This window comes from Microtus ochrogaster, chromosome 4 (genome assembly GCF_000317375.1).
Source record: "Microtus ochrogaster isolate Prairie Vole_2 chromosome 4, MicOch1.0, whole genome shotgun sequence".
Classification (NCBI taxonomy): Eukaryota; Metazoa; Chordata; class Mammalia; order Rodentia; family Cricetidae; genus Microtus; species Microtus ochrogaster.
In genome coordinates, this window is record NC_022011.1 from 13,559,890 (window position 1) to 13,574,755 (window position 14,866).

The 14,866-nt window shown below is 54.1% G+C and overlaps 1 protein-coding gene across 3 annotated transcripts in view; it reads right to left on the minus strand.

Moving 5' to 3' along the window:
- Positions 1-14,003, minus strand: part of Ndrg4 (NDRG family member 4) — a 36,876-nt gene extending 22,873 nt beyond the window's left edge. The window contains exon 1 of one of the 3 annotated variants that reach the window (XM_026789629.1): positions 13,940-14,003. Coding sequence is in view for 2 of the 3 variants with exons in the window: in XM_005345557.3 (XP_005345614.1) it covers positions 13,438-13,474 (37 nt within the window). In the remaining variant the exon portion in view is untranslated. Of the gene's footprint in view, positions 1-13,437; positions 13,552-13,939 lie in introns of those variants that run through there. The other 2 variants (XM_005345557.3, XM_005345556.3) reach the window with 2 other exon arrangements.
- Between the last annotated feature and the right edge of the window lie 863 nt (positions 14,004-14,866).

A 14,866-nucleotide genomic window follows, 5' to 3' on the forward strand; every position in this document is an offset into this window, starting at 1 on the left:
AAAAAAAAAAAAAAAAAAAAAAAAAAAAATGAGGCCAACACAAAAAAAACCTAATGCAGAGCTCAGCCTGGGTGTCCTCCCTGCCCATCCAGACACGTGTTTTCCTCCTGACTCTGTTTCAGGGCAAAGCCAAGACTGTGCTCCATTTGTGAGCATCTTTAAATGTGGCTCCAAGATGGAACCAAGCCAAGGGAACCCTCAGACTAAGGAGGGTTAAAAACGCAGCAATTAGGGCCAGCAAGATGGCTCAGCAGGTAAAGGCATCAGCCGCCAAGTCTGATGCCCTGAGTTCAATCCCCAGAATCCAGGCCATAGGAGAGAACTGACTACTATAAGTTGCCCTCTGACCTCCACATGCACACCATGGCAGCATATACATGTATATGCACACACACACACATACAAATGTAACCAAACTTTCAAAAATATCTGTATTACCTCAGACTCACAGGAAAATAACAGCCTGTCTGGGGTGCTGAGGCTCAGAGGGAGGGCAAAGCTGCCTTTTGGTCCCTGTGTGAATTCTGACAGTGTACGCAGAAAATGCCCACCATGGCTTTCTCGGCATTCAAATCCCCAGGATGCTTAAGGCCTGGAGACTACTCCCTGCAGAAAGTGCTCCTGTACAGAGATCAGCTAACCGGCCTCCTGTCCAGCTGTGCACCACCACCCTGCCTCCTGTCCAGCTGTGCACTACCACCCTGCCTCCCGTCCAGCTGTACATTATACACCCTGCCTCCTGTCCAGCTGTGCACCGTCACCCTGACTCCTTCTCCAGCTGTGCACCAGTGGTGGTGATGGTGAGGTGTTGATGGTGGTTACTGTGGCATCCTCTCTCTCCTTTTTCTTTTAGTAGGTAGGAAACTATCAGATGAGTGCAATCAGTCAGCTAGTGGTAGGACAGGCAGGGTATGAGTGTTTGAGATACATATGGGATTTTAGATGTTTCCCTAGTGAGATTCCCAACATTTGGTGTCATGGAGTGCTCCATGCCCCCCAAAACGCCCATTAACTGCCCACCCAGAAACACCAGAAGGGAACCAAGACCTGAGCAGTGTCAAGGCGACGAACTCAGGAGCACCAGGTGACACCAAGGCAGAAGAGAGGACTGAACTGGGCTTCTGTTCTCCCACCTGTGAGGGAACCTGACCAGCCAAGATCCAGACCAGTCCCTACTGCCCAGCTGGGCTGTATCCCTGCCAGTCACAGGATCTATGGTCACAAGAATAATCAAATGAACAAACACCTGAAGACTGTCACAAGAACAGCCTCCAAACCTGCACACCTCAACACCCTTCCAGATGTGGCTGGCCTAGGGTCCCCCACTGCTCCAGCCACACCTGACCCTGAGCCCTAAGAACCCCAATATTAGGGGTTTGGAGCCATCCTCCCTGAATGCTGCCCCCTTTTCCCTACCCTGACCACAGAGGGTAGGGTCTCTTCTTCCGAGTTTCCATCTCACCAATGAGAAGACAGCACGGAAGGAGAGGGCACCCAGGGAAGATGCTATGGACCCAGGGAGGGTCCAGGGAGGGTCCAGGGAGCGTCCTTACACAGCAGGGGAGACAGAGGCTGGACCTGAGGATACAGGGCATTTCTTCCCTGGCCGGCTTTCCAATGTCCCCTCTAGCTGCTGCCCCTTGGTTTGTTCTAGACCTGAAAGAGACCAGCTCTCCTGTTTTCTCACTGGGCTCCAACAACTGTCTACCCCCCCCTACCCCAACCATTATTATGTTCTTCATGGGCAACAGCCTGGAAGGTGATAAGGGTGAGGGGATTCTGTGTCAGGGTGCAAACCTTAGAGGAAGTACTGCAGGCATGCTGAGAGAAGTATATACGGACCCCAGACTCTGCTAGAGCAGTAAAAATGCTCAAGCAATTCACGTGACGAGAAGGCCAACACACAGAGAGCGCCTATGCTCAGAGGTGTCATGCAAACAAAAAAAGACACACAGCTATGGACAAGGACGTGCCACACAGTAAAATTAAAAAAAAATATCCCATTTCTGTAAGAAATACGCACCTGTGTCGGCAAATTCAAAACAAAATCCTTACAGGGCTCCAGGTGGAATAACAGTTCACCTGTCAAGGGTGCTGGCTGGGAGGCGATCAAACGGATTTCTATTCCTATACCAGATTTCATCTCCTCTAAGACACCACTGGACCAGAAGCGACACATTGTACACATCATTAAAGACAAAACCCACTTGTAATAAATCAGTGTTTCCTGTGCTTCATCTTACAGATGAACTGTAACACACACCAACTCCAGACCATCCACCCCTCCACACACCTTTGGCCCAGTTTCCCACAATGGTCTCGTGCTACGTGCGAGGCACAAATAGAGCTGGAAGAGATAGGAAAGAAAGCACAGATACAATGTTGTCAGTGTGCAGGTGATGCTGGCGCTGTGGGGTTCAGGGCCTAGCAGCATTCGGCTGTCAAAGCGCCCCTCTCTGCAGCTGGCACAGTCCCCAGCCCTCGGTGTTTCCGTTTCGTTACTGTGACATTCCAGAAGAAAGTCTGGTCAGTGAACTTGAACGACGACTTCAGTCTGCGCTTGCTCTTGATTAGATTCAACATTAGGCATTTGGGGCAAGGACAGAGGAGAAACCATGTGTGGGCTCAGAGCTGCCTGGCACACTGGGCGTGCAGGCTGCTCTGTGCTGCCACAGGGGCTGGCGACCTTGACCGTCTCTGGGAGGTGGCACCTGCTGGGCTTCTCTGCCGCTGGAACAGTCTTTCTTTGTAACTGGTTACCACGGAGGAAGATACTTTGCCAAGGCCCCATTTCTTGTCAGGCTTCCCCAGGCTAATTTTAGCAGCCCTTGATGACTCCTGTCCACGGTTCTTACTGTGGTGTTCGTCAAATGGTAACTTTCTATTTCCATCATCCTGTCCAGTTGCTGGTGGGGACTCAGAGCGAGAGAGGCACCCTTTCTGCCCTGTGCAGCTATCCAGCCCATGAGCACACCACAACAGACTCGTGGAGATTTATTCTACAGCCCGAATTCTGATGTGCCTCTTTTGTTCTTCAAAGTGGGCCACCTCGCATCCCTTTCAGTTGACACTTTGTCCTTTCGACATGAACCCATCATTTACTGGCCAGCCACTACTGCCTGGCCACACTTGGCATCGCACGTGCGTCTTGCATGTTCTCTGCATGCCCCACGGCACCCTCCTGCCCAGGGTCCAGGTTGCTGTTGTAGAGGATGCTGTTTAGAAAGCAGAAAGTGGGAGCAGGGGCACTGCTCCAGGTCCTGTCTCCCACAGAGCCAGGGATGTACAGTACTGACGTCTGTTCTGCATCCATCCTACTGTGACCATACAAGGAGCCTGAAACTAGGCTTCTAACTCCTTTAAGTACAATGGGACACCACAGACTTTATCCAACTTCTCTTATCAAATGGTGAGAAATCTGGCTTATATTATTCTTTTCTTTGTCAGTGTTGAAGATCAAACTTGGGGCCTGTGAATGCCAGGGGATCCACAATGTTTTATTTCATCATTTCTAGAGTCGTTACAAAAAGACTTGTTGCCTACAAGATGAGGGACGTGTGTGTGTGTGTGTGTGTGTGTGTGTGTGTGTGTGTTTGTGTAGGACCAAGGTGACATCAGGCGTTTTCCTGGGTGGTACTCCACCTCATACATCAAGGTGGAGTCCTCCTAAACCTGGAGTTCCATCTCAGCCATGCAGCTTACTCTGCCAATCTTTTCGCCTCTTTTGGATTACAGATGGCAGCATTTCCGTGGGTTCTGGGGAACTCTGGTCCTCACTTGTAAGGTGTCTCCCAGCCCACCGTGAGTTCCCACCACTCAAGGCTTTGTCTTTGAAATCACAGAGGACTGTTGTTTGGAACTCAAAGCAGTTCTCTCAGCTGGGCGGGGTGCTTGCCTTTAATCCCAGCACCCAGAAGCAGGGGCAGGAGGATCTCTGTAAGTTTGAGACCAGCCAGGTCTACATAATGAGCTCCAGGACAGACGGAGCTACATAGTGAGACCCTGTCTCCAAAACAAAACAATCAACCCAGCTCCCTCACAGGACTCCAAAAACACAAAACAAAAAACGGGGGAAGTAAATGGCTTCAGCTTCCTTGCCTTCCAATCCCCACCCTTGGTCCTCTCATTGCTGCTGGTGCCCACATGCTGCGTGCCATCCTGGTCTCTGTGGCGGCATTTCTCCAGAGCATGTTGTGCCATTGACACCTGTTCTACAATCTCCAGGCTTCCGAGACGGCAAGAACAGCAGGGCTGTGCGGCCAACTTGCCATCAACTGTGGGGTGCCCCCAGCTTCAGAGACAACCAGAGATTTAGAGCATGCACGCAAGGCGCTCTGCAGCTGGGAGTTGAGGCACAGCTCACGTGTGAGCTCCGTTCCTCTATACAACACAGATCCAGGCAGGGAACTTCTGATCCCCAGACCCAGGGCAGCGGGAACAAAAATCCTAACAGCACCCCTGGCAGCAACTGCGTGGAGCGCCCAACCGCCTCAGGAGACGTTGCCAACCCGATGCCTGCTCTGCCCCTTTCCTCACTGAGGAATTTTAGAAGAGAAATTTAGAAGAGCAGGTTGGCAACGGGAATGATGCTCATGACCATGATATGTATCACCTGAGTTCTGAGTGTGTAGCGTGTGACTTTGATGTAGTATTCCTTTTTTCTTTCTTTCTTTCTTTCTTTTTTTTTTTTTTTTTTTTTTTTTTTTTTTTTTTTTTTTTTTTTTTTTTTTGGTTTTTTTGAGACAGGGTTTTCCAGTAGCAATGGAGCCAGTCCTGGAACTTGTTTGGTCCCAGAATCTGATAGACCACGCTGGCCTTCAATTCAGAGATTCCCCTGCCTCTGCCTCCCACTGTTGGGTTTAAAGGTGCTCCATGCCACCACTGCCCAGAGCATTGTTTTGTTGTGATGGGTGTGCTCGCATTACGACCTGCTTGTGAAGGTCAGAGGACAGTTTGTGGGAGTCAGTTCTCTCCTGACACCTGGGTTTCTGCGGATGGAACTCGGGTTATCAGGCTCCACTACAAGTGCCTTTATCCAGTGAACCGCCTCACTGGCCCAAGATAAACTCTTCTTTGGCTCCTTCCCTGCCAAATGGCAGGAGCTTGAGCAACTACCTTGGCCGCAGAGGAAAGACACTAGGAACAGCAGTGGCAACACAGGTAACTAGAAATCCAGGCCTGTGTAGAAGAGGGAACATGGCTTGCTTTTCTGTGATCGTCATCAGTTTTCTGCCACATACAGCTGACACGAATGGATGTTTGTGACATACATTTTCTGGGAGAAGAGACCCTCCCCATTGTGCAAAAAGAAGACACGGGGAAGGGGATGGGCGGGGCTTTCCACTTGCAAACAGGAAGTGCTCATGCTCCTGGCTCTGCTCCCGCCCCCCAACAACTAAACTCTCTCTGATCTTAAGCTCAGTCCCTGACCCACAGCTCTCAGGACTGCACCAGTCGGCACCTGCACGGGTAACTGTGACCTACACAAGTTCGAAGCTTCGTTTGGCGCTTCCGTCAGAAATTCTCAAAGTTCTTCCGCACAGGCATCCCACTCAACTCAGCTGTGTCTGCCCAGCCTGGCGAATTTCCCAGAAACAAAGACACGCTTGTCCCGGATCCCGGTGTAAGAGTCAAAAAGGTAATAAGCCAAGGCAGGACGTCATCCCAGCCCAGATCTGTGCCGCGGTCTCGGACAGTAGCCGACACACATCCCCTCCGCGCATTTTCCTCATCAAAGCCCCTCCAAGCCACCTGTTTAATCAGCACTCTAGAAATCAGTGTCGCCGCAGAAAAGGGCTCCACAGCGCCAGCCACCTGCCAGCCTTCTCTCTCAAGTGCCCGGTCTGTAGGAGGTGCCACCTGCCGTATTCTCCTCAGGCAGCGGCATCCACGCCTCCCTTGGAGGGTCCTCAATCCTGAATCTGTATGCTTTACGCAGGGATGATGGTGGCCCAGTGGTGAACCCGGTGACCCAGGCCTTTCGCTGGCTAGGTATCGTCTGGGCATGGTCACTGGTGGAGCTCACAAATGTAAAGGGCTGCAGTGCCCCGAGATATGACTGTGATCTCTCCGTCCTGCCTCAGCTGCCCACGGATGGTCGCGCGTGAGTGCCACCTCATCCAGTTAAACTCGGAAACTTTGGAGGGTGCCATTTGAGGTCTGAAGTTTTCTGAACATCGATATAGCATTCACGGTTTTGTCTTTAAGGTTTTTGTTTGAGACAGGGCTTCTCTGTGTAATGCTAGCTAACCTGGAACTCATTCTATAGACCAGCCTGGATCCAAACTCAAAGAGATCTGTCTGCCTCTGCTTCCCGAGTGCTAGGATTAAATGTGTGTGCCACACACCCCTACCTGACCCCACACTCAAAAGTTTTAATCTGAACATTTTAGACCCTAGGTTTTGTGGTCAGAGATATTGTACAAGAACAGTCAGATACCCGCAATTCTAAAAACCCTGAAATCTGACCCATCTTTGGTCTCAGTCATGTAAGAGATACGAGCCCTGTGGTCTTTAGGCCCTGTCTCAGGAACCAGGGAGAAAACACCGACAACAGATTCCAACCTGAATGTGGCTGGGGCAGAGCAAATGACTGACAGATCTATGTATGCGCTTTTGTGCACGGAGGCCACGGAAGGGACAGAGTGAGGCCCGGGGGTGGTACATGGAGACCACAGCGGGGACAGAGTGGGGCCTGGGGGTGGTACACGGAGACCACGGAAGGGACAGAGTGAGGCCCGGGGGTGGTACACGGAGGCCACGGCGGGGACAGAGTGGGCCCGGGGGTGGTACACAGAGACCACGGAAGGGACAGAGTGGGGCCGGGGGTGGTACACGGAGACCATGGTGGGGACAGAGTGGGGCCTGAGGGTGGTACACGGAGGCCACGGAAGGGACAGAGTGGGGCCTGGGGGTGGTACACGGAGGCCACAGAGGGGACAGAGTGGGGCCCAGGGGTTGCACACGGAGGCCACGGAAGGGACAGAGTGAGGCCTGGGGGTTGCCATTTCAATCAGGGTGGTTAGAGGTGTCACCTCGCTGAAGAGACTCAAACAAAAGCTTGAGGAAGGCAGGAAGGAGGCTTGGGAGTCCAGGAAGAGCATCCAAGCTGGAGGAACGACCAAGTTCAAAGGTGAGCGCTTGCCTGCTTGGTGGGGTGAAGGCAAGGAAAGCTGGGTAGAGCCGTGAGGGAGAGGAGTGGGGTGAGCAGGACAGGCTGAGCGGGACAGTCACCTCAGCCTGGAAAGCTGACAGGGAAACTGAGGCAGAGCCCTGAAGAGACTCCTCTAATTCCAGCACTTGAGAGGTAGAGACTGGAGGGTCAGAAGTTCAAGATCCTCCTCAGCTGCACAGGAAGTATGAGGCTAGCCTGGGACCAGAAAGGCCCTCTGAGCTGGTGCTCTGAGCAGAAACAGTAGGGCCTTCTGGTGTGAAAGACAGGGAGGCAGGAAGACGGCAGGGTGGTCTGACACTTGTTTTGGGTCACAGGGAAATCTTGGGAGAAGGGAAGGTGTCTGCTCTCAGACCTGAGCCAGGTGGAGGTGAAGACAGCAGAGGGAGGATGAGTGTGGACACAGGACCTCGGGAAGCTGCCGCTTCCACCATTAGCACAGAGATCAGATGAGGCCCAGCGTGAGGACAGGGAGCCATGGAAGCCCAAGTGTGTGGGGCATATGGCCACGCCCTATAGGCGGCTCAGGGTGGGCAGAGCCTCCACTCAGACCAGGCTTTTGTTGGAATCCTTGGGGAAGAGTTCTTGACTGGGCACAAAAGATGGCCCGTTGTGCAGAAGGGCCTAAGAAATTTGCCAACCCAAACAAGAGTGGAAGAGAGACAGAAGCAGACAGCCCCGTGCCTTCCATGGCTGCCGTGGGGTGTGCTCAGGGGGTCTTTCTGGCCTGGAGACAGGCTGTTGCCCCTGCATTCCAGTGCATACACCACCCTCCACTCTAGGACAGTGCAGGTCTTTTCAAATATAGGGGTCACCAAAGGTGCCTCCTGAGCCGTGCTGGTGGACAGCTGGGAAGGTTTTGCCCATCAACAGCCCAGCACTCTGCCGTGTGGGTGAGAAGCGAGCTTAGGCATTGTCTACTGGGAGCCCCCTCACCAGGAAAAGGGCCAGCCCTGCCCCAGGTCCCACTCCTATCCTAGGCCCACCCCAGCCTACCAGGCACACCCACCACAGAGTATCAAGGGGTTAACACTGCTAGAAGCCATTTCTGGCATTCAAGTTCTGGCCACTAGAGCCATCAGGAGACAGTTTTGGATACAGAGCATGGTCTGAAGGCTCACGAACCCTGGACTCAGCTATGGGACCACCTCTATACTCTGAAGACACCCAGAAGTACTTCCCTCGGTGTCTCCCAAAGTGGCTGAAGTCCCTGTCTCACCTGCTTTGGATGGGGTACACAGCGAGGCACACAGCACCCCCAGCTAGCTGCTGCAGTGGGCTGAAGAAGCTGGCGTGTCCCAAAGATGTGCGTTCTTCCAGTCACTCCAGAGTGGACATTTTGTCAACACTGGACTCCAAAGGCTTAAGAGCTAGGAAGTGTGTGTGTGTGTAGGTGTATACACATTCTTCTTTCTGTACCCGAGGGGACCACAGTGTGGCAGGTAGGGTGGGAACACAGTCAGTGCAGGCTTCTACAGAGCTTTCTCCATTGAGCCCAGGACCACAGTGGGGCACAGCCAGATTCAGCTCCAGGTCATACAGCCAGGGATGATGGGAAGCCTCCATGCAGTCCCAGCCCTGAAGGGCCTGCCACCTTCTCAGCAGGAGGTCACTTTCCAGCGCCAGGTCTGATAAATCTTCATTATCTTGGTGGCATCACTATGATGGATCTTCATTACTTGGACTTAACTCCCTTACAGTTCTGGAGGGCTGGGTGAAGTCAGGGGGTCTGTGAGGCACGCCCCCCCCCCCTTTTCAGGCAGCACTTGGTGGCCCTCCCCACCTCCTGGCCAACATCAGAGCAGCTTGCACTGGGCCTCTGCTTCTGTACTGGGCCTGTTACTGCCCCCTCCCCTTAGAGGGGCGAAGCAGGTACACAAAGGGCCCACCTGCTAATCCAGTAACTTTCTCCAGATGAAATCTTTAATCCCATCAGCAAGGTCCCTTCAGCGTTTATGCTAACACTCCTAGGTTCTAGGAACTAAGGTCAAAATACCTGCCTGGGGTCATTTTTTGGGCTAGTACACCCTGAACACACAAGGGGAAACTGAGGTATGGATTTATGCTGGGAGGCTGAGAATGGAGCTTGCATACTGTGCTCACATAGCTCTACCTCTCCCTGGGATGCTCTCTAGGCTGCAGTATCTGCTTTCCCTCGGGCTCTTGGAAGGCCAACTCCCACGAGCCCTCAGACCCCGGCTGTGCGTCCTTAGATCATCCCCTCAGCACGACAGATCACGGGTGCACGCTGTCCCTGTCCCTGAGATTGCAGGACGGGTTCCTGGGAACCACAGTCCCCAGGGTGCTCTCCTGCATCTGCAAAGCTTCAGTTTTATTCATGTGTATTTTTGTTTTTGTTGAGGCAGTCTCCCTCTGTAACCCATGCTCGCCGGAACCTACAATCTTTCCTCAGCCTCCTAAGAGCTAGGACCACAGGTGTGAACCATCACTGCTGGCTATTTCTCAGTTGGGGGGCGGGGAACAGAACGTAACTGCTGGGGATGCTACTCGGTTGGTGCGGTGCTTGCCTGTATGGGTTCAATCCCCAGGACCTTATACATCAGGCATAGTGGCATACTCTTGTAACTCCAGCACTAGGGAACTGGAGGCAGGAGGGTCAGAATTTCAAGGTTATCCTCAGTTCACAGTAAATTCAAGGACAACCTGAGCTACCAAAGAGCCCATCATAAAAAAAAAAGTAAATTTGATGTCCATGTAACATACATTCACCAAGAAAAATGAAGAAAGAAAAAAATGAAAATTATATACCCTGGGAGACAAAGGAAAGGCATTGTAATTTCTGCCATCTGTCCACCATGGCTTTTTCAATGCCCATAACCACCTTGAAAAAGCTTTGGTTTGGGGGCTAAAGAGCCGCAGCCTTGAAAATGCTACTTTTTAAAGCAGGAAACACGATTCTAAGGAAACATCTCCACCCCCAGAACCAGCTCTCGTGGCTCAAGGTCCAGTCAGCCACCTGACATCTCTGTAACCTCCGGCAAGTGATTTAACTATTTTCTGCCTTAGTTTCTTTAAAAGGGGAAGGATGCTGCTCACACGGTGGCAAGATGACACACAGCAGGCACCTGAGACTGCGGCAGGGGAAAAGGCCACGGACCTGCGAGCTGTCACCACCGTGATGATCACATTGTCAAGGGGGCATCTGGGCTGTGGGTAAACGGCCTTTGGCCGTGCAATCTGCAGCTGCCTGGGCCGTGTGTCCTGAGCTGAACACCTTCTTCTACTGTCCACAACTTGCCACTTTCTCCAGTAAATAATGACAGGACGCACATCCCTGAATGGATACCCCTGCACGCGTCTTGATTTGTTCCTAAAAATTCAACTGCAGAGGCACAGTTCTGAGACACCACCACCCATTTGCTCTTCATGAGAGTGGTACCAGCTTTTCTTGCACGCGGTGGACAGAGTGTCCATTTCCCCAGATCTGAGGACCTGGACTCCCCACTCCCGCCAGCAGGGGACCAAGTTCTCATGTATACGACGCTATGGGGCCATTCTCATTAAAACCACTGTAATCGTGGGGAATCTCTCACAGTTTTACAGGATATGTTTAAATAGTGCCCGATTGTTGGTGGGCCTGTTGAGGGGAAACTGAGGCACAGAACTGCCTTTGGGGACTAGATTCGGGACCCCGAGTCTTCCTCTCTAGCTCCTCCGTGTCAGTACACACCACCGCTTCACTGGGATGCTGGTTGCAGCAAGGCAGTGAGGTTTCCTGGTCCTCAGAAGTCTACTGCGGAGAACCCAGCGAGGGGACTGGGTGCCACTGAGCAGAGGGAAGAGAGACCGCAGGGCACTGAGGAGCAAGCTCAGAAACCAAGATGCTGCAACATCTGGCAAGCATGCTCACATCTAAGCTTGGAAGGCGCTGCTCCATCCCATTTCACAGAGGAGGAAATGAGCTGAGGAATGGCTTAGTCTGGCCTGAAGTTGAGCAGGCAGGAGGCCGTGGGCACATCAGGTAGGTTATGCATCACCCACTCTTGGCTATGAGGATGTGGCAAAGTAACCGATGCTGCCAGCAGAAATAGGTACAGTGGTAAGATGGAAGCCACCAGAGCTACTAGAACCAAGTTCCTGGGGGGGGGGGGCTCTGCAAAACCATCCTGGAAGCACAGGTGATGAGCGGGAGGTTTGAGCTTGGGCCAAACCAAGAACTGAGCACCTGCTGTATGCTACTGCAACAAACCCATCAACCTGTCACCTAAACATCACTCCAAGGAGATGAATTTAAAAAAAAATCTTCCAGTTGCCTGTCAGCAGGGGTAACGTGGAGTGTGTATGTGGCAGATCCCAAGTCCTTACTAGCCAACAGGGCAAGGCAGGTAGACTCCTTCATTATCAGGAGAAGGAGTCAAAGCAGAGGGACCCTTGAGGTCCCAATCAGATGTGTCACCTGCTGTGCCTCAGAAGACCTCATGGTATCTCTTAGATGTCTGTATAATGAGACCGTATGCAGGAGGTTAGACAACCTGTTTGAAATCACTGCTAGCTGTGGCTGGAGTTTAAACCTATGAGATAAAAGGGAGTGTGTGTGGGGGGGGGGTGAGAGCAGAGGGGTTCAGAACTCATTTCACAGCCCAGGCTGGCCCTAAATTCACCGCCCTCGTGCTTCAGCCTCTTGGGTGACAAGATTACAGGTGTACCACCATGCCTGGCCGCAGCCAGGTCTGGTACACTGGGAGCTCACGACACTAGCAGAGTCCCGTCGACGCCTGGCCAGCTCAATGAGGGCCTAAGGGCACACTACACATGGAACCCACGTCCAGACCCTCACTGTGATGCCAGCATCACTCATCCATCCCCTCTGAGGGCCACATGGAGATGGAAGGACCTGGTTCTGCGCTCAAGCAGGACTCTGAACCCCAGGCTCCACAGACCTCTCCCCTTCCATCATGGTGTTTTGAGGAGTTAACTTGCCTGCAGGTCTCTTCAAGGTGGGTGGCCAGGTCTGTCCCATGTGAGAGCCATAAGAAAAAGCTGAAAGGAGGTGGTGGGTGCCCAAAACACCCAGCCAGGGATTCCTATGATCCCTTCTCTACGAGCTCAGCATGGCCCACTGTGGTTTAGCAAACAGCCCAAACCCTCATCTGGCCTACTTTCCTCTCACACCCCACCACACACACATGCACACTTTCACACACACATGCTCACACACACTCACAGCCCAAACCTTCACCTGGCCTACTTCCCTCCAGCTCCCATCATCCCCAACACATACAGGGCCCTCCAGTGCTAAGCCACTCCTGGATCAAGTCACTCGCACCCGAGGGTCCACACAGACCACCCCTTGATGCTTCAGCTTGAAATGTGGCCTCCCTTCCCATGAACGGAAAGTTCTACTTTGTACCTTCAAATGCAGCCGTCTGCTCTAAGCTCTGCATCCTCTCTGCTCCCAGCCCCAGATCCCATTCTGGTTCCTGACCACACACAGGGAGCGGCAGCCCCTTCCTCATTTTATGGTCTGGGGCCTGCGTTCTACCAGGACCCCAAGTGCGGGAAGGCATCTCTTGTAGTATGTTCATCGGGTATACATGGGTTGGGCACCTGACAAAGACCCAGCTGGGTCCAGTGGGGTCTGGACAGGGCCTGTCACCTCCAGGCCAGGTGTCCACCTCCACCCTGGGAACACAGCAGCCTCCAGTGCTGTTGGGTTTGATGTGTGAGGACCTTTCAGACACCTGGCCCCTGTCCTTGCTCCCTTTCCCATCTCCTCTAGGCATCTATCTTCTCCAAGACATTCCAGTCACTGGCCAAAGGATGCCCTCAGTGGGGCATCTGGTTTCTTCTCCGTGGTTGTCCCAAGGTGGATGACCCTAGCTTCCACCTTCCCAGGCCATTTGACTCTACTTCCAGCAAGAAACTTCTCCCCAGAGAGAAGTGGGGTTCTGATCGTCATAGGAGAGCAGGAAGAAGCCTTTGCACAGGTTCTCCCCGCTCTCCCAGGAGGCCCAAGGCTGCTTTCTCAGGGGACAAGCGACAGTTAACTGATAGACAGAGCCTTTGGGGATGCTGCTCGGAGCAGGCGGGACACCGCAGGGGACCTCTCTCGCCGCTCCACAACCCCAGCACTGGCGTTCCACCCTCCCAGACACCGGTGCCGGGGACTCAGTAGAGCCCGGTGTGGTCCAGGTTTCGCTCCCCTGGGAATGCGCACCCGGGATCGCCCCTTCCAACCCGGGCCACCGCGCCTCGAGCCTGCTCTAAGTCGGAAAGAGGCAGTGGCGAGCGGCGGGCTGCGGTACCTGTCAGCAGTTGGAGCCTGTGTCCCAGCACCTTCATCTCGGCGTCCGGGGAGCGCGCTGGGCCGCCCGGGGCAAGGCGCGCGGTAGCCGCAGAGAGGAGCGGCGGGAGAGCCGGAGCGGCGGGAGAGCTGGAGCGGCGGGAGCAGCAGCCGGTAGAGGGGAGCGCTCACCGCCCCCTCCAGCAGGGTTTAAAAAAATCCACCAATGGCACAGCCTCGCACCCCAAAAGACACCCGCCGCCACCTGGCCGGGGTGAGCGCCGAAGGGAGGGAGCGTGGCACCGCGGGAGGGGCTCCACGCGAACAAAGACGCCTGCTGCCCCCCGGCCGTCGCGGCAAGACAAGTGTCCCGGTCCCCGGGGGTCCGGGCCAAGAAGGGGAGGGATGGCTGGGAGACAGGGCGTCGCCCTCGCGTGGGCGGGAGGCGGCCGCGGAAGAAGGTGCGGGGCTGCAGTGTGGCTGCACCGAGAGGGGATGACAGGGGTGAGGGCGCGGCGACTCACCCAGGCTGCCGAGCGACACGGTCGCGCAGGCGGGAGCCAGGCCTGGACGTCGCCGCCCACGAGCGGTGCAGGCTCCCGGCACAAGCAAGCCCCGGAGCTGGGGGCGGGGCGCCGCGCCGGGGGGCGTGCCCACGTGGGTGGGTGGGCGTGGGCCGAACCGCTCGTCCTGCTTAGAGGCTGTTCCGGGGCGGCCACCGGCTGTGGGAGTGGGTGGGAGGCCCGGTGGGATGACCGACAGCCTTGCACAGACCCAGGCCGTCTGCAGCTCACCTCTGACGGGCTCCCAGAGAGGGTCCCCCTTCTGCACAGCGCTCTGCGTGGACGCACGCTGGCCCTGGCTTCAGGTGGCCAACACCTGAAGTGGCAATGAATTAACTCCACTGCCTGCTGAAGAAGCTGCTGAGCTTTTGATGGCTGCAGGTGGGGTACACATCCCTGTTTACAGCTTGTGTGGTGCTTTGGACAAGCGTTGAGACCAGAGCAGCAAGCTTGGTTTCTGGAGGTTTGGGAAATCCCTCTCTCTTGGTGTCTTCCTTTGTTAAAGGAGTTGGGGTGGGGCAGTTTGGTGACTGAATGAAGCATCTCTGAAACCTTTCTTTCCTTGGGCTATGGTTCTGTAGGTAGAAGAGTAGGGGTTCACACTTTCAAGCACTTTATTTTTCACCCCTGTGACTTCTGAGTTATTACTCTCTTCTAGCCTCTTCACACTCCGTGAAACTGGGATGGATCTGACCTCAGAAGACTCCTGTTAAATCACGAGATGGGGTGGGTGGGGGAGGAGGGAGCCGGGGTCAGGGAGGATGGTGGAAGATGGCTCAAGATAAAGCGCTTGCCCTGCAAACAGAATTAAGATCCTCAGAACCCACATAAAGCCCGATAGACATGATGGCCGAAAGGGAAAGTGTTGGCTTAGGAACCCCAAGACCA